The sequence below is a fragment of the Silene latifolia genome, chromosome 6 (assembly GCF_048544455.1).
Source record: "Silene latifolia isolate original U9 population chromosome 6, ASM4854445v1, whole genome shotgun sequence".
In the NCBI taxonomy this organism is placed as follows: Eukaryota; Viridiplantae; Streptophyta; class Magnoliopsida; order Caryophyllales; family Caryophyllaceae; genus Silene; species Silene latifolia.
The window spans coordinates 78043329-78069514 of NC_133531.1; the positions used below are offsets into that span (position 1 = coordinate 78043329).

The 26186-nt window shown below is 36.7% G+C and overlaps 3 protein-coding genes and 1 non-coding gene across 5 annotated transcripts; 2 read left to right on the forward strand and 2 right to left on the reverse strand.

Annotated features, from left to right (window-relative positions):
• Positions 1-9607: 9607 nt before the first annotated feature.
• TRNAE-CUC (transfer RNA glutamic acid (anticodon CUC)) lies at positions 9608-9680 on the reverse strand. Its single transcript has one exon. It is a non-coding gene; the product is annotated as a tRNA-Glu (tRNA).
• An 88-nt stretch (positions 9681-9768) lies between these two features.
• LOC141586896 (protein CHAPERONE-LIKE PROTEIN OF POR1, chloroplastic) lies at positions 9769-13726 on the forward strand. The gene is made up of 5 exons (XM_074408291.1): positions 9769-9897; positions 10261-10473; positions 10556-10659; positions 11906-12353; positions 13417-13726. Exons 2-5 carry the CDS (start codon positions 10331-10333, stop codon positions 13571-13573), a joined length of 852 nt encoding a protein of 283 aa, XP_074264392.1. The 5' UTR covers positions 9769-9897; positions 10261-10330; the 3' UTR covers positions 13574-13726.
• A 1839-nt stretch (positions 13727-15565) lies between these two features.
• LOC141586898 (fructose-bisphosphate aldolase 2, chloroplastic) lies at positions 15566-19052 on the forward strand. The gene is made up of 6 exons (XM_074408294.1): positions 15566-15836; positions 16462-16731; positions 17164-17273; positions 17444-17534; positions 17970-18239; positions 18630-19052. The coding sequence occupies exons 1-6, from the start codon at positions 15657-15659 to the stop codon at positions 18906-18908; spliced, it is 1200 nt and encodes a 399-aa protein (XP_074264395.1). The 5' UTR covers positions 15566-15656; the 3' UTR covers positions 18909-19052.
• LOC141586897 (putative serine protease EDA2) lies at positions 17967-26091 on the reverse strand. 2 transcript variants are annotated; one of them, XR_012519650.1, is made up of 13 exons: positions 25750-26065; positions 24777-24902; positions 24432-24587; positions 23545-23727; positions 23272-23388; positions 23075-23128; positions 22917-22988; positions 22101-22306; positions 21578-21672; positions 21453-21504; positions 20910-20984; positions 20403-20486; positions 19188-19558 (listed from the first exon to the last, which is right to left on the reverse strand). XR_012519650.1 is itself a non-coding variant. In XM_074408292.1 (12 exons), the coding sequence occupies exons 1-12, from the start codon at positions 25945-25947 to the stop codon at positions 19413-19415; spliced, it is 1512 nt and encodes a 503-aa protein (XP_074264393.1). In that variant the 5' UTR covers positions 25948-26091; the 3' UTR covers positions 17967-19412. The 2 variants fall into 2 exon arrangements, 1 of the variants encoding a protein (XP_074264393.1); XM_074408292.1 differs by lacking the exon at positions 21453-21504 and having other exon boundaries at positions 17967-19558; positions 25750-26091.
• Between the last annotated feature and the right edge of the window lie 95 nt (positions 26092-26186).

The following is a 26186-nucleotide window of genomic DNA, read 5'->3' on the forward strand; positions in this document are numbered from 1 at the left end:
GAGGTCTGATCTAAAACATAAATTCCGTTCATGGAAAGCGCTTAGTAAATCATATCGTGTAATGAGAAAATGCAAGCATTGTTTTCTATTACAAATGAAAAACCGAGTTTATCAAGCGCAGAAACTGAAATAATGTTTTTGGAAAGACTGGGTACATAATAGCAGTCATATAATGACAACTCAAATCCGCTTGGAAGCTGGATCACATATGTCCCCTTGGAGATGGCAGCTACTCTTGCTCCATTCCCAACACGCAGGTCCACCTCACCCTTTACGAGGGGTTCGATGTTTCGAGAGCCCCGCACATGATTACACAGATGAGAACCACAACCAAGTATCAAGTACCCAAGTTCCGTAACTTGCGTGGTTAATCTCAATCATATGAATAAAAGTAGAAGAGAGAGAAGACATACCAACAGGTTTAACACGACCTGCCTTTAAGTCCTCATGATAAACAGGACATGTGCGTCTCCAATGCCCAGTCTTGTGGCAATGATGGCATTCCATGTTTTCACTCTTGCTCTTTGTCATGCCCGATGAGTTGCTCGCCTCACCAGGACCACTCTTCCCCGAACCCGACTTCTTGAACTTCGCCTTACCTCTTTGTTAGGTTTGCCGGAGCTTTGCCCTTACCTTTCCCTTTGTTTGACACAACGAGAACATCTGTTTGAGCTCCCCCATGCACTTCATGTCCTTCTCGGTCATGTACGAGGAGGAGTGCGATTCATGGGGAGTTTTCTTCAAATCATTCATATAGTAATTCGCTCGAAATTGCGAATAACCATCGTGGAGTGAATGAAGAATACGGTCGATAACAATATTCTCGCTGATGTTACAGTTAAAGGTCTCCAGTTTCTCGACATTCTCAATCATGCTGAGAATGTGTGGGCTAACCGGTTGGCCCTTCTGGAGTCTCGCATCAAAGAAGCGAGTGGTATGCTCATAGGTCACGATTCTCGGTGCTTTCGAGAATTCCTTAGTGAGCGTGGTGAAAATCTTGTTTGCACCATGGGCTATGAAGCGTTTCTGCAAATTGGATTCCATTGCAAAAATGAGTACGTTTTTAATCGCACCCGCTTCCATACAGAAATCGTTAAACTTGGCGATTTCGGTAGCTCTAGCCGTGGGACCTGGGTTTGCCGGGAGGGGCTCTAACAAAAATTTGAGCTTCCGTCGGCGGTGGCGCATTCCGTAATGCCGCCTCCCGGTCCGCGAAGTTGGATCCATCATTCTTGATCGAGTAGGCGATTCATCCGATTCATGAAGATCCTAAGCCAGGACTCACGGTCCAATGTGGCACTTGGCATTGGGTTATCACTTGAACCAGCCATTTGTTTGTTTAGCAGTTTAAAACGTGATCTACACTGAAAAAGAAAGAAAAACAAAACGAAATAAGCAACTCATCGAGGTGATTTAAGTCTATTTTAAAATTCATTTTAAACATGTAGACTCTCGCACTTGCATAATTGATCTCCCTCAAGAATGATACAAGTGATCCCAAGACTCAATTTCAGTAAATTGATAAGCCAACTGTTTAGCTAATTCTTCCGGAAGAACTCTTGGTCGATAGATTTCCGTAAATCCTATCTATAGTCCACCATGATCACAGGATCGTACGAGTGACCATAGTGTTGAGATAAAATAGGTCAATCGGTTCCAACTTACCCGACGTAGAAGGGGTCATAGTATGCCTACCGACGAAGAAGGGACTCATTGGAGTTTGACCTATAAAGACCATTCTCAATTTTTGGTTTATACGAGGAAGATCCCATCAACTAAGTTTTAATTCATTTTAAGTGAACGAATAACTAGCGTCTGTCGTGAACGAATTAATTTAGATGATGGCTTTAATACGTGTGACATGAGAATGTCAATGAAAACTAACTCGTGACCTCTATATGTGTCAGTTTTCATGCAATAATTAGGTGGTTTGGTTTTTAGGCGGAATATGATGCAAATTATCGTTGCGAAAAATAAATAAAGGAATGCAAAAACGTAAATAAAATATTCCTAGTGTGGCCTATCCTAGTATAAGAACATAATACAACTTTGGAATCCACCGTTGGACCCGAAAAGCTTGTCTTGATGTTCCATCTTGATCCAAGTAGCGGGAGTGAGCATCCGGTCTCCATCTTTGGTCTTCTCAAAAATTACAATTTAAAATTACAAATATAAACCTATTTACATTCTAATTAAAACTGTAATTACAAGTGAAAAATCCAAAACGGAGATACAAGATCTCAAAATACAACCAAGACCGTGTTCCATCATTACGGTAACACGTTCTACTAAGGCCACACTAAGTTACAATCGCTTGTAAAATTAAATACGTAATTAAAAGGCATTCACGGCATTCATAAATTAACGATAAATAAAAATGCATCAACTAAAAACTAATTCATTCGTGACATAATTCCGTAATTATGTTAAATTTATCCAAACCACCTTTTAATGATTAAAATTCGTGTGATAAAACCGCTTCTATCATTTAATTTTAATCTATTATAACCGATTACTTTAAATATAATTTAAAATAACTTAATGGTACGCGATGTGTGAACGTTTCACAATCATAGCGAGTGTACTATATCCGGATAAAGTACATATTGAAGCCAAGAGAAAATTTAAATCAAAAGAAACAAATTTTAAAAGCTGTTAAAGACGAAATCCCTCGATCCAGGGACATAAGTGCTCGATCGAGGGACAGGAGGGCTCGATCGACTGAACTGCAAGTCGATCGAGAGGTATGCTAATCAGGAGGTGCTCGATCGACTAAACTGGAGGTCGATCGAGTACCTATATCAGCAAAACTACTCGATCGAGTACGAGGACAACTCGATCGAGCAGAGGGGTTTTGAAAGCAGGTCGATCGAGTACAGCAAGGACTCGATCGAGCAAAAGGTTTTTGAGACAGGGTCGATCGAGTACAACAGGGACTCGATCGATCAAAAACAAGACAGAAAAGCACTCGATCGAGTAGAAATACGCTTGATCGAATGCTAAAGTGGCTGAAACTTCAAAACCCTCGTGAAAACATATTTCGAGACAAAATCAATTGTAATTTTGATCAAAAACGCCTCAAAACAAATTTAACAATTTACAAAAACTTGACATGTTGCTATAATCTCTGTATAAAATAACAACATGTAAAAACAACATGAAATTTGAAGCAAAACAGCCGTGTAAAACATGGCACGGTTTGGTTTTCGAGACAAAACAACAACAAGAGCAACCGTGTAAACAAGACACGGTTCCCAAAGCAACCAAAAACGCAGCAAATTAAAAAAATTTCTGCCGAGTAAAAAAATTGGCTGCCGAGACAAAATTTTAACCAAAATCATCGTTTCAACAATCGTTTGATGAAAAACACATATAAAAATTTACGTGGCCTCGCTCTGATACCACTTGTGGGTTAATATCCGTATACTACCCTTTAATTGCAGGACTATAACGTAAATTTAAACATGCAATTTATAGTCATAAAACGATAAAAACAATAGAAACGATTAATGTATAGAAATAACCTCGGGTCCTTTAAATTGCGGCGTAAAGAACAGAAATCAAAGCAGATTTCCTCCTAATCGTAACACCCAAGACTTTGTCCGAGATATGCCCTTGTGCTAGAACAGTGTTCTCCGATTGCCTTGCAATATAGGGAGAACTGATGTGAGTTTGCTTGAGATGTGAAATCTCGGTTTCTCCAGAGAAGAATGCTCCTTTTCGAAACCCTAATTTCTTTTACTGATGAAGATTAGGTTAGACAAGAGGAGAAGCTCTCCTTATGTCCTTGGATGGCTCGGCCAAACCGTGAGGAGGGAGCCTTATGGGCTTCTTAATTTCCTCTTCACTTAAGCTCGCGGTCCGGTCCAAAACTCGCTAAGTGTATATGACGCGGTCTGATTATAAACTGTTATCGGTTATCGGAAATTAAGGCATCGCTAATAATACGGGTTAGTGAATTATTAATTCGTGTCCGACAAAACAAGTATTGTATAATTATTTTTAATATACATTTAATTAAATATAAATCACGTATATTTAATTTTACGAATTAACTGGTTAATTCGCCTTAGCCCATGATATTTAATCCGTATTAAATATAATATCTCAACATCACATATTTGACTAATTACTAGTCAAATAACTCGGACTAACTGGTTAGTCAATATTTGGCATCTACATGACAGTATTTTCATACCGTCACATCTCTCGTACGTATCCTATAGGTGTGACTTTTAGGGACCAGTTGATCACCGCCATCTGTATGACAATAACGTCAAACTTATCTAGCAAGCCAACCGTTATTGATAAACGTGGATCAACTGATAATAATACCAAAGTATGCCCTTTGATCCTTTTAGAGGTTTATAAGTCCTTGCACTAACTGTTAAGGACACCAACCCCAACACCACCCCCCTGGGTAAACATTACTAGGGTAAAAAAAAAAAAAAAGGAACAACGACGAAACGACGCTCTCTTGCTTTTTCATCAGGTTTGACATATCCTTCTTGTTTCTTCTAATTTCATCTGTTTTCACTTCCGTAATTGATGATTTCTCACATATTTTTGGTCGAATAATTGACTAAATACTTTATAGTTGCTGGATTTTCGTTTTTCATCAATCAAATTTGATTCATCAAAGTTTTGTGGGTAATTATTCGATAAGATAAATGAATATTGTTTGTTTGTTGGTGAATGGTTCTATTGAACATGAAGATCATAGTAGTTAGTTGTCATGCTCATGGCAATTGGTATGCACACTGATGATGCATTGATGCGTGTAATTTTCATTTTTTTTTTTTTTTTTTTTTTTTTTGCTTTTTTTCAATTAATTTCTAGTAACCTGATGAACTATGAAGTTGTTTCCATTATTCTTGTATAATTGTTGTTCACCAATATAATGCTTGAATATTAGTTGATATGTACAACTTGCTTGTATGATTTGCGTAAATTATCAATAATGTCGTGTTGAGTTTGTTTACTCGATCTTGTATGCAGTTATGGCGCGTAGATTATTGTCCCGAAAGGAAAAAACTATTGTTGGGCTTATTTGGTACATTAGGATGAGGGACATGATATTCATATGTTTTTGCTATTATATGATATCTATATTAGAAAACATGAAAGTACCTCGCAAAAAAAATGTTCACTCGGCCAAGCGAACATTGATACAAGGAATTGCAAACTTGAATGGGTTCCTTACTTCTGATAGTGCTTGTATAGATCAACTAAGAATGGATAAATTTACTTTTGATGTATTATGTGGACTTATTCGTTCACATGGTCTCTTAAACGAGTCAAAAAATATGTTCCTCGAAGAGAGAGTAGCTATATTTTTAAATATATTAGCACATGATCAGAAGCAAAGGATGCTTGTTAGACGCTTGAAAAGGTCGAAAAAAGAAACGTAAGTAGAAACTTTCGTCAAATTTTGAGAGCAGTTTTACGTCTATATCAATATTTGATAAAGACTCCACAACCTGTTCAAGAGGATTGCAATGATGCGAGGTGGAAATGGTTTAAGGTATAATTTAGTTTAATTTAAGTGAGTTTTGAAAATTTTGATATAATAGATCTTTACTAAAAAAAAGTTTTATAATAGAATTGCTTAGGAGCCTTAGACGGGACTCATATCATGCTAAAAGTTCCGGTTCATGAAAAACCAAAGTATCGTACAAGAAAGGGATTTATAGCTACAAATGTTCTAGCAGCTTGTACCAAAGATATGCAATTTACTTATATTTTACCGGGGTGGGAAGGTTCAGCCGCTGATGGTAGAGTTCTCCAAGATGCGGTTAGTAGAAGACATCCATTTAAAGTTCCTCGGGGTGAGGATTTTTTCCTATTTTTACTTTCTTAGTCTTTAATTGTATGAGAGAGACAAAATTATTAAATCTTTCTTTAATTTATATATTGGTAGGATACTATTATCTTGTCGATCTTTGGGTTTACAAATGGTGAAGGCTTTCTTGCTCCATATAGGGGACAAAGATATCATCTCAATGAATGGAAAGATGGTCGTCAGCCAAACAACCATATGGAGTTTTTTAATATGAAGCATTCATCGGCAAGAAATGTAATTGAGAGGTGTTTTGGGTTATTGAAAATGCGTTGGGCAATACTTAGGAACAGTAGTTTTTATTCTCATTGATACACACACGATATAATAAGCGCGTGTGCTCTTCTTCATAATCTCATTCGTCAAGAAATGATTTTTGATCCAATGGAACCTCTCTTAGATACGGAATTTGGTAGACAATTTATGGATAATTCTCAAAACTATATCAGTATTATTGATACATCTGGATCTTGGACGGAATGGCGAGACAAATTAGGTCGTGAAATGTATGATAGTTGGCGACAACGTAGACCTTTTAGGCATGTTGATCACAATGCTTGATGGTTTTGTGCTTCTAGTTTTGTGCTTATTATTATAGCTTGTAATCTTTTCGAATTATTATGACCCGTTATTTGTGATTGAAATAACAAATTTATATTTTTGTTCATCTATATTCTACTGTTTTAACATTTTTGTAATAATGCCTCTTGAAAAATGTGTATACGTAGAACCAAAGACAATGATTTGAAATAGAGCAAGTATCTTGAAAAAATTAGTCCAAGAAGATGGACACTAGAAGAAGATACCTTGTTGGTAAACTTGTTACTATCTTTGCATGTGGATGGTAAATGGAAAGCTGAAGGTGGATTCAAATCTGGTTATCTTGTACATTTGGAGAAGTTAATTTTCGACAAAATGCCTGAAGCTGGACTCAAAGCAACCAATATTGATTCAAGGTTAGGTTATCTTAAGAAACGATTTAATGCACTCTTGGAGATTAAGCATAAGGGGAGCGGGTTTGGATGGGATGATGTTTTGAAGATGGTAACGGGTGATCGCAAGCTATTTGATGAATGGTGTAAGGTATTGCTTCACTCTTATATCCATTTTTGTGCTAGGTTTGTTTTTAAGAATTTTACTTTCAATTGCAATCAAATGAATTTTTTTTTGTATGGTCTTATTATACAGAGCCATAGGGATGCCAAAGGTTTGTACAGAAAGCCGTTTCCATTGTTTGATGTCATGGAAGAAATTTATTCAAAAGATAGGGCGACGGGTGTTAATAGAAATATGCCTCTTGATAGAGTTGATCAAGAGACTAATAATGAGATAAGTAACGCTGAAACACAAAGTGCTGTTGAGGTGTCAAATGAAGAATCAGGAATCAGTAAGAGAACTCTAGACGAGACTTCAAATCGACCAACTAAGAAGAAGGCGCGTAAGAACAAAGAAATTCAAAATATGCAGAAGAGTTTTGAAAAACTTATGGGAACCATGTTAGAAAATAGCAATTCGCAAATAGCTCAGCTAACGGCGATGCTTGAAGGTCCTAAAAATTTCAAGACAGGCTTGTGTGAAGAATTAGGGAAAGTTAACGGGATATCAAGGAATAATATTTTGACTTTGTTAATGACGATGACTGAGAGTGATGTTGCTATCTTTCGAGATTTAACGGACGAGGATGAAAAATATGATTTTTTGGGTATGATTTTGGCTAGGGATTAAAGTTGCGTTGGAGGTAACGAATATTTGAATGTTCGACGGTAGAATGAAGCACAGTGACATTTTTTTTAGTTTGTTAATGGTTTTGAATAATGTTGGTGGAAAACATTGTTCTCCGTATGACAATTTCTTGAGAACTTATATTATTATATCTTTTGCTAAAATTAGTTTTTGATTCAAGATATTGCATAGAGTTTTATTTAATTACTCTTATGCCAAACCTGGGGAATGATTACTCCAGTAATCATCTCCCTTGTATGCCAAACCTAATAATTGGGATACATTTTCCCCCTGTATTAAACTCCCTAGTAATGATTACACTAGAATATTTACCCCTGGAAATATTACAAGGATTCCAGGCAGGCCCTTATATGTGATGTTAGCCATTGAAATTAACTTCTAGCCAAATTACTTTTGATGAGTTTCGAGAATTGGGAAAATGAGAAATAAAGATGGTAGTGGGAAGTTTCTATGGTCATGCAAATAATGCGGGTCCCACAGTTGTTGAATTTTTGGAAAAAAAAAGTTGTATATGATGACGTGGGTGAAGGAAATTGCTTTAAATGTTCTTGATTTAATAAAGATAAGATTATCCACTTATGGTATTAATTAGTATAAAGATGTTAATTATTTAACATATACAAATATAATATAAATATGTTATATTTTGAAAACTATTAAAAGGTAAATAAATCAAGCTAGATTTCCAAAAAATATTATATTTCATATAATTTTTCGATTTGATTTAATGCATATATGTAATATATTTATATAAATATATAAGCCTCTTAAAATTCCATGCCTAAATAGTAAAAGTAATTCTGTTAGTAGTGAAAAGAATCGTAGTAACATTGGATATAGTAATATGATAGTAATCACTCATTTGAATAGTCAAATTAACAATATTAGCAGCGAGCGGGAGTAATGAAAGTAATAGAAGTAATAACGAGAGTAGTGAAATTATCAATATTAATGCAACAGTAGTGAAAGTAACAATAATTATGGCGGGAGTAATGAAAAATGAGTAATAATAACGAAGGTAATAAAAGTAATAATACTAACAACAAAAGAAAGTATATATGAACAATTAGCTAACCAATCGATTTAAGTAAAATATTAATAGCGGGAATAATGAATTTGTCTCATAATTTATTTCATCGTAATTTAAAGATATGTCATAGAAAAATATATTAATTATAAATTTGTGAGTTATACAACTTTAAAGTAGTTTTATTTAATTAAAAATAAACTAGTTTAGATCCCGCGCAATGAATGCGCGGTATTTATAGAGTTTTTATTTTTGTATTACTTTATCATGCTAAATTAATCCCTCATTAGTTTTTCATATTTCACGTCATTATTCAAGAAAACTGGGTAAAATTGAACTATAAAATAATAGTGGTATCTCAGTAATTGTTCATTTTTCTCGTTATTGTATTTTGTTTCGAGAAAAAAAAATTAAACTGAAAATTAATCCAAGAGAATCGAGAGTAATGTGCTGAAATGTATTTTTTTTTTAAGTATTTTTATATCACAAAACTAATGATTCCAATTTATATATTATCTCAATTTTTTTGTCATGAAAGTAATCAAAACGATTTATAGTTTTGTTTATACATAGTATGAGTCAAGTCATTCTAAAATAATAACATCAATAAAATATTTAATATTTTATAGTTTTAGATTATTTATATTTTAATTAAAATGTTAAATGTTTATTGAAAATTATATAATTTGATGAAAAGATTACTTTTATTGAAAAGAATTGTATAATTAAATACATTATAATTATTAATTTCCTTATTTAGTGAATACAACTAAATTATCACTAGCCTCCTTATTTAAAAATATGCTTTTTGGAGAGAAAAGTTTGTGAATTCACCTATTCTTTTAGTAGATTAAGGTTCCTACCTAAGTATTAACGTAGGATAAATTAAAATATTTAATTAAAAAAAACATGTTGTATCACAGTCTAATTTTACGATTTCTCGATAATTTATTACGAATTTTTGGTTAGAAAGTTAGAATTACTTGAGCAAAAAAACATTCCGTTGCCGGGACTTGAACCCGGGTCTCTCGGGTGAGAGCCGAGTATCCTAACCAACTAGACTACAACGGAAATATGCTTATATTGTAACTGAAAACATAAGTATATTGAAAATATATGTTTTCGCATTTCATCTACTCAGCAACTATGGCTTACATGTATGTAGCTTGCTTTGCTCTACTGCAAAGCAGATGAACAACCAAAAAAAAAAAAAAATCAAACAAACAAACAATTAGTAGAAAAAAGAGAACAAATTTGGACCTAGTTATTTCTCAAGTCTTATTTTGAGGTTAGTATATCTCAAATTCTCCCTTAATTTTGGTACACAAATATATGACCCCTTGTAATTTACCCTAATTGTCACATTTTCATGTCTGAGAAAAATACGCTCCTCTTTAAACTACTAATTCTATGTTTTTTCAAGCAATTATGACCTATTCTTTAGTGGGTCAATCTTAGAACTTGTTTGTTTTTTTGTCATTTTGATGTTTCGTTGTTGCTCGTTATCTGTTCGACGAAATGCCCCACTGAAAATGCTGTTGTTTTTTGTGTGTTTTCACTGCTCAGAATTACTTCTGCTTACTGATTTCAACTTTTTAACCTATAATATGATTTGGGTTAAGGTTTGATGATAAATTGTGTGACTTTGCAGGTTTTGATTGGGTTTCTTTTAGGGTAGTTACTAGGTTTGTCATCTGGGGTTCAGGTATTAGTTCAGAAAGATGTCTGTTACTGGTGTAGCTGGTACTTTATCGGCTTATAGTATTCACTTGCCTACTCGAGAATCGAGATTGTCAAATGCTCGAGTTTCTGCCTGTTCGATGGTTAGAATGCCTAGAAGCGGGAATTTTCTCGGAGTCCAAAGGTCTTTTTTTATCGCCTTCTTTGTATTTTGGTATGTGTAAAAGTGAACCAATGTTTGAATGTGCTTGAATTATGTTTTGCAGAAATAGCTTGGCTCAAGGTGTGAGAAAACAGTGCCGTAGGCGAATTAATATGATCAGCTGTGCTATGGATGCATCCTTTGGCGATGCTATGAATAACCAATTTGGTAATTGTTGCTCCTCTAAGCTCTTTCTATGGTTGGAACTGTAATGAATTTTTTTCTTTGGTGTTTTGAGGATTGTTGCTTCTTATGTGGCTTATTCTGGAAATTTGATATTCTTGTTTGTGATTCTATGCATGGTACTCTTATGTGGAATGCATTATATAGGACATTTGTCACGGTATTACATATCGTCTGTTACTCCGTATTGTGACCCGATTATCAAGGTGCTGAAGGTTACCGCGGTCACATTTTGTTGTGGTCAGATTCACTTTTAGTGTAATGAACGAGATCAGGCCACTGACACAAATTTTGAGATCAAAGCTCAAACTGATTCGTAACCATGACATTAGTAGATAGTGCGTGTGAAGACTTCTTTTTGGCTGGAGGAAAATGCCTCTTGCGACTTTGGTACTATGAATGAACCAGGTTAGCTTGTCCCATGTAGGATTTAGATGCCCTTCTCCTTAATTCCTTTTGTCTTCCCTATGTAGTTAACCTTCAACACCTTAGCCAATTATGAAGGTGTTGAAGGTTACCGCGGCCACATTTTGATGTGGTCAAATTTATCTTTAGTGTGATGAACGAGATAAGGCCACTGGTACCAATTCTGAGATCACTCAAATTGATGCATAACCATGACATTAGTAGATAGCATGTGTGAAGACTTCTGTTTGGCTGGAGGAAAATGCCTCTTGTGACAAAATGGTATACCATGAAATGAATCACGTTAGTTTGTCCCACCCAGGACTTAGATGCCCTTCTCTTTTTGTCTCCCCTGTGTAGTTAATTGTTCATATCTGGACATTCAACTATCCAAGGGCCTTAATATGGGAAGTAGCTTTAGAAAAGCTTGTCATTTTTCATGTTGCTTGTGTGTTGTTGACAACAAAATCCTAGTTGTGGTCCTCTTGTTAGTGTACTTAGTAAAATCTCATCCGTTGACTTGCCAAGATATTTCCAAATCGGATTGTATTTATGACGAGCAAAGCTACTATGAGTTATATGACTTGGGTGATGGGGAGTACATTACAGGTATCATCCAAAACTTCTGGAGACTTCTTACCTATATACTTCTTCTAATTCAATATTAGTGTCATGTCTAGGTTCCTGACTTCCATTATTATGTTTAGTTGCTGTCATAATCATGTGTTGCGTTGTTTCTTGTTGAGTCCTTTAAATGTCGATCATATGTAGATTTCTTGTGTTAATGTCGTTTACGTCATCTATTCTAACGTCATGTTTTGTGCAGATGTCTTTCCGAGGATCAACATCAAAGATCCCTACAAAAGACTCGGTATTAGCAGTGAAGCTTCTGAAGAAGAAATCAACGCTGCAAGGAACTTTCTATTACAAAGATATGCAGGTCACCAACCAAGTGTTGATGCTATTGAAGCCGCTCATAACAAAATAATCATGCAGCAGTTTCATGAAAGACGGAGACCTAAGCTTCATATTAAAAAGAAAGTAAGAGATGTGACACAGTCCCGCTATGTGCAAGCTGTCATGAACAGGTTCCGTACTCCTGCAGACACCAAACTCATTGTGAAGACAGCTATTGTATTCTTAGTGCTTGGAGTCTTAACTGTCCTCTTTCCCACCGAAGAAGGCCCAACCCTTCAGGTTGCCATTTCTTTAGTGGCTACAATATATTTTGTTCATAGCAGACTGAACAGCAAATTACGGGCGTTCCTTTATGGGTATGTAATCTTTGATCTCAATCTTGTGTTTCTTTTTAATTCTTGTAATTTGCTTTTATGTTACTTGGACTCGAGTATGTGTGTCGTTTTGTCAGATATGGGTGCATATTCAGGGGTAGAACTTGGCAAGATTTAAAAATATGAGACACGGGAACTCCGTCCTCAGTACATGTCTTGAAAACCTTTTTATTTAATGAAATATGAGATTTTATGAAGTGAAATTGGAGAGTTGTTCTACACACAAGGCTTTAAAGTCATCAAAAATCATATTATATGCTCCATATTACTTGTCTTTTCCTTATGTTTTATCATGAAGCCCTCGCTTTCTATATTCGTTTAAAGAAGTGAAAAGTACTGACTCCATAGTTCATACCATACCCATATCTGAGTGTTATGTTGGACACAGGTATGGTCTCAAAAGTAAAGAATAGGACTACAGGAGTAGTGACATAGGTTTTTGCTAGGATGATCACACGTGAATGTAGGATTAACATCTCTTTTCATTCTTTAAACTTGAATGCAACAACATTATCATGTTGCCTTCCTTAAGGGCTCCCGCAAAGAGGGGGTAGTGATGACTCAAAATGAAAGTTGCGTTGAGAATGGCGTTGAGATGCCTGCTACTCATAATAAAAAGAAGTGTATCTAGTTTAGTGAGCCATTTTGCTCTATTGCGTCATAATTTGAGACCAAAGAACAATGAATGTCTGGTTCATATGTAAATAGAAAAATCTCAGATACCGTCATTCTCTTTGGAGTTTCCAAATCCAGACACAGTCAGTCACAGCACACAACAAGCAGTTGCTCAGCTTTCTCAACAAGTGCTGCATTTGAATATATCCATCGTCTTTCTTAACTGTCAACAGTGTTCCTTTTGTTTCTCATTCAGTTCGTAGTCGGTTACCCATGTAAATCTTTCAAAGACAATTGAGTTGCTTGTGTGTCCACGGTTTATCATGTAAGATTACTTTGATTAGGTGCTGTAAAGTTTATTAAGATGTTGGCCAAGTGTATTCTATTGTAGCAGTTATATCAGTGATGAAGTATACTTAACATGGTGCAGGGCTGGAGCTTTTATTTTCTCATGGCTCGTTGGTACCTTTCTGATGGTATCTATCATTCCTCCAATACCACTGGTAAAAGGGTTCAGGAGTTTCGAAGTGATGACCTCATTGATAACCTATGTGCTTCTCTGGGTGGCCTCTACGTATCTGAAATAGTACTACTGCCACCATCCAAGATTTTGCAGGTTGTCACTTAGTATTTGTCTTTTGCTTTTTACTAGAATTTGTGCAGGATTTGAGGCTTGTAACAGTGAAGTTGTTTGAGTATATTCTTAATTCTTATACAATGAGTAGAGGATTCCATGCAAATGGTGCAAAATTAGATTTTTTTTTTTTTTTTTTTATTCATCTCTTTGTTGTGTCAATGAGTCTGAGATCTCTATGGCTCATACTTTGGGAAATTATGATTTTGGGATCCACTAGGCTTGTTGTCTTAGCAAGTACTACATGGAACCCACATCCTTGGCGCAGCTATCAGCCTATCAATTATTGCATTTTGCATACACGGACCAATTTGGCAATTTGAGTTTGTTTTTTTTAACCCTCTATACAAGCTCGGATATTTCGAATATCATATGCCCGCATCAAATTGTTGAGGGCTGTGTACTTACCATTTGCACTTCCATTGTTGCTAAGGACTCGTCCATTGTTGCCAAGGACTCGTTGTTCTATATATGTGAACAGGGCAAAATGGCAAAGTGGTTGCCTATTTTAATCGTGAAGTGGTGGTCATTAAATCTAATTCAGGACACAATTTCATTCTGGGTCATTTGGAAACAGCCTCGTTATATTCTTAATGCTGGGTAACCCGATGTGTATGCTGGACTTCCTTTACCATACCATTTGCATGGTAATTGCACGTCTTCAGTTATCATACTGGGGCTCTTCTTGTATTAGTGTGTTCCTCTGGGTTCTTGCGGAGATCTGCAGGTCACTGTAGTTTGTACCCGGTGAATTGACATTGATGTGGTTGGGTTACTGATTCAGGTTGATGAGAGTCATGAAATAGACTGAGATATTCTTCTCTATGAGAATGGAACCAAACTTGTTCTTTATTTTTTCCGCTTCATTTTTCTTGGTGAAAATATCCGAGTGTCTCAAAGGAATTCGTCTGTATAAACCTGTTCCGCTAGTTGAAGAATTGACAGAGTGAATCAGTGGTGGTGCGTGCTATTTCAGTAGAAACAGGACAATGTGTCCGAAATTCTGTGATGTGAGAATCATGAAAGATGCCTTAGATATTTGAAGGGAAATTAGAGGAACCCATTTAATTCTGGACATTGGACACTGGACACTGCTGGCCGTTGTTTTGAAGGGACCTAAAGTTATGAAGGGACAAATTAGTATTAACAGAAAGTTGAAAAATATTGGAGGGAGAAACCAGAACCATATTCTTAGTCTGTCACCTACCTTTACTGATTAGTGTGGCCACAATTTCACGATTCACTCATGTATTGTGGTGACTGGTGATTCTCTATCAATTTAAACAAATATAAACACACCGGAAATTAGAGTCTTCTGTTGTGAAATCGTCTAAAATCACCATTTTGGGTGACAAAGTCAAACGATAATTTGAGTGTTTCTGATGGTCTTATTTTAAAATTGCGCTCTTTTGATAAAAATACTGAAAAAAAAAAAAAAATTTGACTTTTGCATTGCAATGTACCTACCGATACTCAATACATGATGACTACTTTGTATCGATTTGAATTGTACAAGCGATAATATACTCGCTCCATTCAATTGATTTGACCGCTTTTTGAAAAATATGGGATGCAATTTGAAAAATGTACATAATATATAAACTAACGAAGCTAGTAGTTTGAAGTGTAAAATAAATGGTTAGACAAGCAAGTCTATCGGGTTTTTCTTTCCATAGACGAATCTTATATGAGACAATCTCATATAAGTTTTAGTGAGTTTATTAGATTGTGTTGGGCAAGAGAACATGGTTCCCCTAAAAAAAAAAAAGATGCAAAACAAAGAAATAAAAAAATAGCAAGAAAAGAAATTGATATTTTGTATTTAGAGAAAATGCCAGGTCATAAATAGTAACCAAAGATGATCCAAGTTGGCAAGCAATAATTGGCTAAAGTATAGCAGCCTCAAAGGGGATATCCCCATGCTTGATTAAGGTACTATAAAAATGTAGAGCATGTGTAAAGATAAGGAAGAGAAGGCAGGCATTGCATTGCATTTAAAACAGTTGGAAGATATACTACTTTTTAGCAACTGAAAAATGGCAACAGCATCAGCTTCTCTTCTCAAGACATCCCCAACTAAGTTGGACAAGTGTGATTGGGTTAAGGGTCAGTCCCTTCGCCAGTTCTCTTCGGTGTCCCTCGCCAAGTCCAACTCCTCTGCCTCATCCTCGCTCTCTGTTAAAGCTAGCTATGCTGATGAACTTGTCAAAACCGCGGTATGTCCTTGTCTGAAACTTTATACATACATGATATATCATGTTCTCATTCATTCTAGATACTCCCTATCTTAAAAACACCCTTCTTGGTTGTTTGATGATGATGAATTATTTGTATAGAAAATAAAAGACGAGGGCCGGAAATAATTTTCTAAAATACTTAGATTTACCAATAGAATTTCCTTGCATGGCTTGAATAGGTCAATCAAATATACATACAGTTGACTATGGACATGCTTGATGGAGTTGAAATAATATAATAGTATGTTACTACTATGTTACCTGAAATAATGAAATTGAGTCCTGAGACTATAAAGATTGGCTAGATGAACTTTCTAATAACATCAACGAGCCTTTTATTTTTAAAATTTGTATGAAAAGTAAAGCATGTCTGTCTTTCAAATCCAATCTGGTTAATAGCAGTGTGTGAGGAGTCCTCAAAGGAACTCGATTCAACATTACTCTGTTTTTCTGTTCTTTCTCGAAAAGGGAGGCAGCCACATTGATAGTTTCATGAATAGTTGAGAACCGCATCTCAATGAGTACTATGTAAGTATGTAGGTACAATGTAATGTGGAGAATGAGCTGCTTACTTTTCATTAATTTATGGGAATGTTACCTGCAGAAAACAATAGCAACACCAGGGCGTGGAATCCTGGCCATGGACGAGTCAAATGCTACCTGCGGAAAGAGGCTTGCATCCATCGGATTAGAGAACACAGAGGCCAACCGCCAGGCGTACAGAACCCTGCTTGTTTCAGCCCCTGGTCTGGGTCAGTACATCTCTGGAGCCATCCTTTTCGAGGAGACCCTTTATCAATCCACCGTTGATGGTAAAAAGATTGTTGATGTTCTCATTGAGCAGAACATTGTGCCTGGTATTAAGGTGGACAAGGTCAGTATCGAAACTGACACTTGGGAGTTATAAAACTTGATTTGCTAATTTTGCATGAGAATGAAAATAATACTATGAACTTTAAAGCAACCTTTTGTAACTAGACCTTTGTAAAACTGACCTAACCCAAATTGACTAGAACTAAACCCGAAAATAACCCAACCCCCAACCACCGACCTAATCTGACTAGTATCTGAAAGGACTTGATAGTTGTGAATCTCTACGACCTAACCCAAGTGAGCTTTCTGTCGGGTCTACTAGTTGCAACTGTAATACGATTTGAAATTTAGAAGAATGCTCTGAAGTTGATACATTTTGCTACTGTCTCATACAATGAGAAGGCCTGATGCAAGAATAGTCATACTTGATCACTTTAATGGGCGGGTAATTGCATGGCTAACGCGTGGAGCTGTACTGATATATGTCTGACAGGGTTTGGTTCCCCTGGCTGGATCAAACAATGAGTCATGGTGCCAAGGTCTGGACGGACTAGCCTCCCGTTCTGCTGCATACTACCAGCAGGGCGCACGTTTTGCCAAATGGTAAACCACTCTTGCTTCTATGCCCTTTCTTGGTTTCCTGTCTGAAATCGTAACATAAACACTCACTGTAGTGTCCTTAGAAAAATAAAATAATATAAAACAAATAAAAATAGAAACACACCTCAATTTGGATATTTTGTGACTGCCTTGCTATTCTGCTATTTGTGAAGGCGTACAGTGGTTAGCATTCCTAATGGACCATCTGCACTGGCTGTGAAAGAAGCCGCTTGGGGTCTTGCTCGCTATGCTGCTATTTCTCAGGTAATCACACTGACGCATTCTCTCCTTTGTCTCTGAATTTTCTACTTTTGAATAAGTAGTTTATTAAGGCTAAAACAGCCACAGGAGTGCATAATGGACCTGCACACAGTGTAGGAACCAAGAGTGCAAATGAAACACACAAAAAAATAACCAACTCCAAACTCGAATTATTCATTCCGGTGTAGCTATAAGCTAATATCCTCCTTTGAGGGTTTCCACTTTCCAGTTGCACGAAGCGCCTGCCTCATCAAACATGCGTCTCAACACCTGATTATCGCAATTGTCCCTTTATCCCTGCGTGGACTCCCCTACTTTCCTTTTTCTGCTATCCTATACCCTTCACAAGTGTTCTTCAAAACACTATATTTAGTATACCCACATCTTAGTTACAACCATGATCTAGATCTTTGGTCGATTAATTTGTGGGTTATGCAGGACAATGGATTGGTTCCAATTGTGGAACCAGAAATACTGTTGGATGGTGAACATGGAATTGACAGGACATTTGAGGTGGCGAAAAAAGTGTGGGCTGAAGTTTTCTTCTACCTAGCGGAGAACAATGTCATGTTTGAAGGTATCCTCCTGAAGCCTAGCATGGTCACTCCTGGTGCCGAATGCAAGGATCGCGCTACTCCGGAACAGGTTGCTAATTACACCCTCAACCTTCTCCGCCAGCGCATTCCTCCAGCTGTTCCTGGAATTATGGCAAGTACCCCCAAAACTCTAGTTAAACAAGTACATGTTTATTATACAAATTCGTACATGAGACTTAAAGTAACACATTCGAGCATCAAAAAGTATGTATACATTCTATAGTACTTTTGAAGCTTGACGATGTTACTTCCGAGTCAAATCATACAATGAGACAGTCTCTTGCAAGAAAAGGTTCTCCCACCGACTCTTCATATTACTCATATACATGTGTGTGACTGTGTGTGACTTGACTCTCAGACATGGGTATGACATTTAGGTGCCTCACTTTCAACCCAAAACATGAAACTTTCCATAAAATAGCAGAGGTTGAGTAGCATAACCTGCTACTAAATGCGAAATAAAAAATACAACTCACCCTTGTGCTTAAATCTTGTGGTGCAGTTTTTGTCAGGTGGACAATCTGAAGTGGAAGCAACCCTAAACTTGAATGCGATGAACCAAGCATCAAACCCGTGGCATGTATCATTTTCATATGCCAGAGCTCTCCAGAACACCTGCCTTAAGACATGGGGAGGACGGGCCGAGAATGTCCAGGCCGCCCAAGAGACCTTGCTAGTCCGCGCTAAGGCCAACTCCCTTGCTCAACTCGGCAAGTACACTGGTGAAGGCGAGTCTGACGAGGCCAAGGAAGGAATGTTTGTCGAAGGCTACACTTACTAAGCTTGACTATTAAACCGGAGTTCTATATGCTGTTGTATTTTACCCCCTTTTGTATTTTTCTCCCATCTTTTTACCATGGTGTACTCCTGTACTCCATGATTTCATGTAATGAAGCTACATTCAATCCTAGAAAGTTTGGAACAATTTTGCTCTTTGGCGTAAATTATTTTTATCGTTAAATATGGACAGAAAAGAAAAAAACATCAAATACAAAGCTTCCTGATGCTGAAGGAAAAACAAAGTATAGAATATCCACTTGGAATAGCACCAGGACAATCATTAAAAAAGAAAAAAGCTTTTATGCTCCATATAAACTTAATGTTGTGAATAGAGTACCCAAATTACCATGTAAAAGAGGTACAGGCTGATATTTCCATGTCTTGAAATTCATCAGTCACCTAAATCGAGATTATTTTATAGTATGGACAGATAAGCTGGTAAAAGTACAAGATTGAAGGTTTCCAGAGAGGGAAAATATGGAATGCAACAGAAGTAACGCAAACTCTACGAGGATAGCAACGTCTTAGGTTTCATTGCACTCCAATACCCACCAACATCTCCGCACTCAGACAACCACAGATCAATGTGTTCTGTAATATGTTGTCTGACTTTGTTGACAGCATCAGGAGAGCTGCAACCTTTAGAGTCCCCTGAGTCGGAGAATTGAAATGTTTAGCTTGGTTCACACATGCAATTGAATTTCAACAATAAGTTCAAGCTAAAGTAATGGCACATCTAAAAAAGGTAATTTTAAAAATCTAGTGAGGGCAGCAGACAAATTTCTTGAGTTTTCGGACGTATTTCAATGAAACTGGCAATTCTCAAAAATTTCACGGGGTATGGACAATATTTTACTTTCTGCCTTTTCTTCTTCCGCATTCCCCTTCTCATGTGAGTGTGACAAACGCACAAAACCGTCTCAACTTTTCCTCTCTCATCTTGACACTAATTGGCGCCATCTCTCAACTGTGCCAAAAGTATCAAAGTATTCCTTCTCGTATCTCATCATTGACAGAGTTCAACTTTGCTCAGCTAATAGCTCGAGGAAAGATTACATCTACCACGTAAATTTGGTTGTCCAGTGCTACATCTGTCCCTAATTTGGTTGTCCACGCACATTTTATGGCAATCTCACATAAAATAGTGGAAAGTAATATCTTTGTGCAAAGAGAGTAATTTCGGGGGAATATAAAAACAGTAGGACAGTCATTGAGAAACAGATGGATTCTGAATAACTTAAAAAAAAAAAAAAAGCATTCTCAAAGGTTGATGGCAAGCAAGACCTTATAGAACAAAGTATGAGACTACATCCATTCCACTTATACTTGCCTCATTGACTTGGGTGAGCAAGCGATGTCGACTTTCCAATATATTCTCGTAATATACAGTTACTATTCCCACAACATCACTATAATCTTCACATAAGCTGAATGTTACAGACTATGGAGTACTCATGGAAAACAGTAAATAGCATCCCTGTAAGGTGTAGCGTACCTGCCATACTCACTGGTGACTGTGGGCAACCCCGCACATCAGAGCAATGGCCACAATTATGACACGTGATGAGATAAGAAGGCACTGAAATTACAAACAAGACTTTATCAGGACCGAGAAATTAGAATTATTGAATCCGCATGACTGCATCATAATGTCCATTACTCTAACTAAATATCTCAAAAGCCCAACTAAATGTGAAAGGAAACATATATGTTCAACTAACAATCTGATCAACTAATTAATACAATCAAATTCTCGATGAAGTAAAGTAAGACGCATTCGTCAGTTCAGAATTCAATAACTGTTTAAGAGCATATGAGATTATGCATGACTTCAGATAAGAATATGAATTTCCAATTTAACAACAGAAGCCTTCCGGGCACCAATTTAAGGCACGAGAGTGCAACAGCTCATTAATGAGAAGCTGGTCTGGTACCTCCAAAGCTGAAAAAAATAGTCATTTTTAAAATGAAATTTATCGACTTTTATATAGAAGTTACTCACTGCCTGGGGATGAGATCTGTTTCGATGCACGTCTCCAAGGGTCTTGTGAGCCATTCGCAAACACTATCTTTGAACCTGACATTTACAAGGCAGATTAACTAAATACAACAACATTACCCAACAAATAGCGAGGTAACGAGGGTCGAATGTAGGCAGCCTTATCTCTGTGTTGCTAACACAGAGAGGCTGTTTCCAAATGACCCAAGGTGTGAAGATTCGTCGCAAATTGCATTGAATGACTGCTACTCCACAGTGAAAAGATGCAGCCAGTTTAGTAAGCCATTTTGCTTTATTCCACCATAAACCCCAAAGAAGAAGAGTCACAGGGTTCATCAGAAATGGAGGAAGCGCAGATTAACTAAACAATTAAACAAATTCTCAGGACAACATAGTTCAGTGGATTACTACACGACCACAAAGTCATATTTTCAAGGGTTTATGGATGGAACTAACCAAATCCCTTTTAATAGGGAGAAAGTACATTCCAAAGTTTAAGTTTCACTTAATGTGTCTGAAACTCAATTTAAGGTCTTGGATTCTTACTTAACAATTTTTGTGCTGCCAGCTCTGTCGAGATAATGAGGTGGTCTTTCAGCTTCACCAAACATAAAGCATCTCAGATGCACACAACACAATTTAACAACAGATGGGAAGGCAGGTCCACGAACCTGCTATCTGCAACCCTCCATAATATAAGTTAGTTGCCTCAACCTCAGGGTATACATTACCGCCGAAAACATTCCTGCAAAGGTCCAAATGGTACCTGCATATCCAAATTTAACAGCAATTATAAAGTAAAAGCATTAAAAATACTAAAACTTCCATGGTCTTTGCTGACCTTAGATCAATTTTTCACTCTATTGACATGAGATTTGAGAATTTTCCCACTATGGTGAACTAAGGGCTAAGGTATACAATTGTCAAGATCCATCTAAATTAGTGACATATTTAAGCATAGTGAAGAGCGAAAAGTAATATCAGTGTAAATTGTAAGGCGAATTATGCAAAAGTTACACACAATTAATCATGCTAAAAACCATTTGTGTTCATTACATTTAGGCCACCAAAGTGAGAACTCAGCAAGGAATTAGTGAAAAGTATGAGCACCAAAGTGAATTTTTCCTGAAAAAAATATAGAAGGCATACGAGTAAACATACAGGAGCATGCCATTACAAGAAAGAAAAAACAACCTTGTGTCAATTTTAGAAGATCGAATACTATCATTTGCTGGAGCCACCTGGAAATATGCAACTTCGCTGCAAACTTGGAACCACCACAATCTGTCTTCACTATCTTCACCAACAGTAGAGTTCTTCAAATGCTCTTGGCTATATGTTTTAACACTGGCACCAAAGGTTTCAATATAGAAGTCTTTCACATATGAAGCATAAACAGCCTGTATATAAAGAGACAAAATTCAATAAGTAGACTCACCTAATTCCTCGGGGAAAAGGAGGACACAGACCGACATAGAGAGATTACATTTCAAAGAAAATGCACAGAAAGAACTTCCATGTCACACATGTAAATGAAATACAAATCTTCCCTCATAGAGTCATAGGTAAATAGGTGAGAATATGTATAGTGAGGCTGACTTGGCTTCACATTACTGGATAAAACAGACAGCCATTTTGAACAAAATGGTTGTGCTTGTTTTATGTGAAACAACAATTATTCAATGCAATTCTTGATGCAACTTGCATTATGGACCATCCAAAAGCGGCCTCACTGTGTTATTAACACAAAACAAGGGTAACGCTACGCACATTTGATCTCCCTTACCCTGTCATTTGTGGGAGTCATTGAAGCACTAAGACGCCAAAAATTCAACAACAATTTACAAGAAGTCAAAAAATGCTCCTCCGTGAAAAATTTGCAAAAACATACATAAATCTTAGCAGACTTGGTGATATGACTGATATCAGGAAAAACAGCGACAGAATACGCTGAATAGTCGTCAAGGTGGTGTACATTGTAGGATATTAGAAGAATGAAGAAGAGCATACCACCAAATCTTGATTAGCCTTCTTAGCTTTAAGCAAAGGAGGGCACAACTTATCTGGATTTCCATATTGAAACTGCAAGGTTTTGGAAAAAGTGAACAACTGAAAAAGCACACCACCACACGGAATCATGGAACAGAAAATTTATAGATTATTCCTACCGCCATAACTGCAGCATCAGCCAGAAAAAGGAGAAAATCGCCATCAACTTTCAACTGAAAGAAAGTGAAAAGAAAAATATGAGAAGGGAATTTTAGTTTAAAACTTTAAATTGGCAACAACCAAACCATAAAAGATGACGAGACAATACTACATGGATATAGTTCCAATAAGGACTGTAACACGGATAAGACCCTACCTCAGATGCACCAAAGAGTGACTTTATTTCCTTTGCATTTGCCTTCAGTCTTTCTTCAACAAGCTGTGTAACTTCTTGCAATGCAGCTTTACATTCTGGGCCGGCGGAGATACCAACCTACACAAGAGTATCAGGATGAAAGCAAAAAAAAATAAAAATTGTTCAGCGCAGAGTCTTTGCCTAAAAGAAGCGCAACAAAGTAAATCATAAGTGGAGTTTATTATAATATAGGAGTATAAGATAGCCATTGAGATATAAGTACAGTACATGCACCTGTTGATCAAACTCTGTGAAGTTATAAACGGCAAGGACCACAGCAGAACTTGCAAGACTTCCACAGGTCAAATGTGGAAACTTCAGGCGGAACCACGCGCTGAGAGCTCCAGCGTAAGACCCACCAAACACAAACCACGGATTTTCAACATTTGACCGATTCAGCTTACGGTTTAAGGACTCCTGTAACCACAACAAGAGAGCCTTAATCCCCAATTGATTTGGAATCAGCTAGCACAAATCATTATTTGAAATCTTCAATGATAGGTAAAATAATGAAAATAAAAGAAGGAAAACAGAAAAAACGGAGAAAAATACTAATAAAAAGGAGGATATGAATTACGGAGTCCTATATATATGATAAATTCACAGAATCAAGGTGGTCATACTCATAACTATGCAGAAAACTTTATGATAAAAACATTAAGATGAAAAAGAAAACCACCAAAAGACAACATTTTAGAGCTTCCAACAACAAATAAAACTGGATGTGGATAATAAAACCAATACGGTAGGGTGGCTGAACAAAAAGCTCCCGAACTCCAATGATCCAATCATCCAAAACGAGTTATTCAAACGGGTATGAGGTACCATTGAGATCACAACTAATGCCCTTGAATCTAGATTGTAAGGTCTTTTGAGAAAATTATAGATACTATTAGTCACCTAAGGTCTCCCGCAACAAACGCCAGATCTTCCCAACTTCCCAAGATAAGAACGGCCACCCCAGCGCAGGCAATCTTGACAAAAGCCAAAGGTGTTTCTGATAAAGGCTCTCCTAGGCCTCACTGTCTGACTGCTAGGATTGAGACTGTGTGAGATAACAACCGACGACCTTAAAGTTGAAGGATTAAAATAAAAATACAACGGGAGACATAAGATCATACCTGATAATATTGTCGGAAAGAAGCTAAATCAAAGAGAGCTTGCTTAGATGAAAGATATCTAAGATTTTCAGTAGTGTGTGATTCAAATGGAAGGCTCTTTCCGTAGTATCGATGTTCAGGAGAAACAATTGCTGCTCCAAACTTCTTTGCTAAAGCCTGTAGTTGACAGCAGTAGAAGTGTACATGTAATGAATTAATGGAAGAAAATAGCTGAATACACAGTACAATTCTTAAAAACATATTGACTATGCTGATTAAGAACCATGAAATAATGAAACCATGCCTAAGACTGCAACTACCGCATCAGACAAAATGAAAGAATACAGTGAGAATAAGTGTACTCACACATAGATAGTCATTGGTTATCCCATTACATGAATATTCACCGCAAATTTGCAAGAATATCGGTCCATCAGCAGATCGGAAATCATCAAGAAATTCATAATATCGTTGCTCAAATTGTCGATGGTCCTGCAAGTAGCGATGTCTAAGATATTTATCAACTGCAACGTTATCACCCAAGGTTATGTATGTTACCTCAGTAAATTACATGAGATAGCTAAATTATAGACATTGTTTACACAAGGAGGAAACAATTTGAATTTGGAAATATATTATGAATGCTTGAACTACAACGATTGTTGAGACTTTAAATTTAACCCAAGTGACAGCATTACGACTCAAGTATAAAGAATCCTAATGACCCCCCAGCCCGAATAAAAGTACTTCAGAAGTATTATAATTTGCGAAGTTAGTTTAAAAAGGCGTGAGGCACACTGAGGCGACAAGATTCCTTTGGCGACAAGACGCATTAGTATTAAGAATTAGACCTTAAATCATTTATTGAGTCTCAAGTCTCAACCATAAACTTAGACTTGCATTTTCACGTGATTTCAGTGCTACAAAGATTAAGAGCTCAAGCTAGAACAAAGAGCAATCAATGGATATATGGGCATTCGCGTGAGACATTTGTTTCCATAATTATGAATGGATTAACTAAGGTGAATTTCGAAAGGAAAACAGAAAGTGACGTAAACAATCATAGTGCAAAGCTATAGCACATTAATGCCCAAATCAATCAAACTATCCAAACAATTTTCTAACAATTACCCATCTACTATACGTGGGTAACAATTCAACTTTTTAAACAAAATTACCGAAAACATCTACTCTGTACCTTCCATATTAATTGCGAGTGGTATTTTAATCCGAGGAAAACAAATGATTGTGACGGAGTGAGTAACAGTTTTTTTTATAATAATTACAGAAAACCAAACTTGAATGCAAAAAGGAAAAAGGAGGGATAAGAAGAAGATACAAAAGGGGAGAAGTGATCGAGAGATTGATTAAACCGGTGTTCTTGGGTGGTCAGATATTTGTCACCATTGTAACGCAGACGAGAGGAGATATAAGCCGTTGAAGGAGATAAGTGTGTGATTAATATTGAAAATAATAAAATTGGTAATTTTAACAACAATGGCGTCGGCGTCGCCATGCCCGACTTTACCCACTTCATCTATTTCTTCATCGTCATAGATACTACTCCGTACATCCGTACCAGATCCCTCTCGAGAGTGGATAATCGGAAATGTATAACTCACTTGCCTTCCCACTCTCCTTTGCACTCGCACTTGTTATCCATTTACAACTTCAAACAGATACTATCCGTTTACAATGAGACGGATTGCTTTTTAATAGGGTGCTCTTCAATTGAACAACAAACTCAGTTGATGTATTATAAAACTGCTTTTATAT

Bases quoted from the DNA above. Each gene is read 5' to 3' on its own strand.
- LOC141586896 (XM_074408291.1), top strand. From the start codon at position 10,331: ATGTCTGTTACTGGTGTAGCTGGTACTTTATCGGCTTATAGTATTCAC. The intron at 10,474-10,555 runs GTCTTTTTTTAT...TATGTTTTGCAG, and splicing joins AATTTTCTCGGAGTCCAAAG to AAATAGCTTGGCTCAAGGTG. The intron at 12,354-13,416 runs GTATGTAATCTT...AACATGGTGCAG, and splicing joins TTACGGGCGTTCCTTTATGG to GGCTGGAGCTTTTATTTTCT.
- LOC141586898 (XM_074408294.1), top strand. From the start codon at position 15,657: ATGGCAACAGCATCAGCTTCTCTTCTCAAGACATCCCCAACTAAGTTG. The intron at 16,732-17,163 runs GTCAGTATCGAA...TATGTCTGACAG, and splicing joins CTGGTATTAAGGTGGACAAG to GGTTTGGTTCCCCTGGCTGG. The intron at 17,274-17,443 runs GTAAACCACTCT...CTATTTGTGAAG, and splicing joins GGCGCACGTTTTGCCAAATG to GCGTACAGTGGTTAGCATTC.
- LOC141586897 (XM_074408292.1), bottom strand. From the start codon at position 25,947: ATGAAGTGGGTAAAGTCGGGCATGGCGACGCCGACGCCATTGTTGTTA. The intron at 22,307-22,916 runs GTATGCTCTTCT...CTTTATATACAG, and splicing joins AGGCTAATCAAGATTTGGTG to GCTGTTTATGCTTCATATGT. The intron at 20,985-21,577 runs GTTCGTGGACCT...TGTAAATGTCAG, and splicing joins TGGAGGGTTGCAGATAGCAG to GTTCAAAGATAGTGTTTGCG.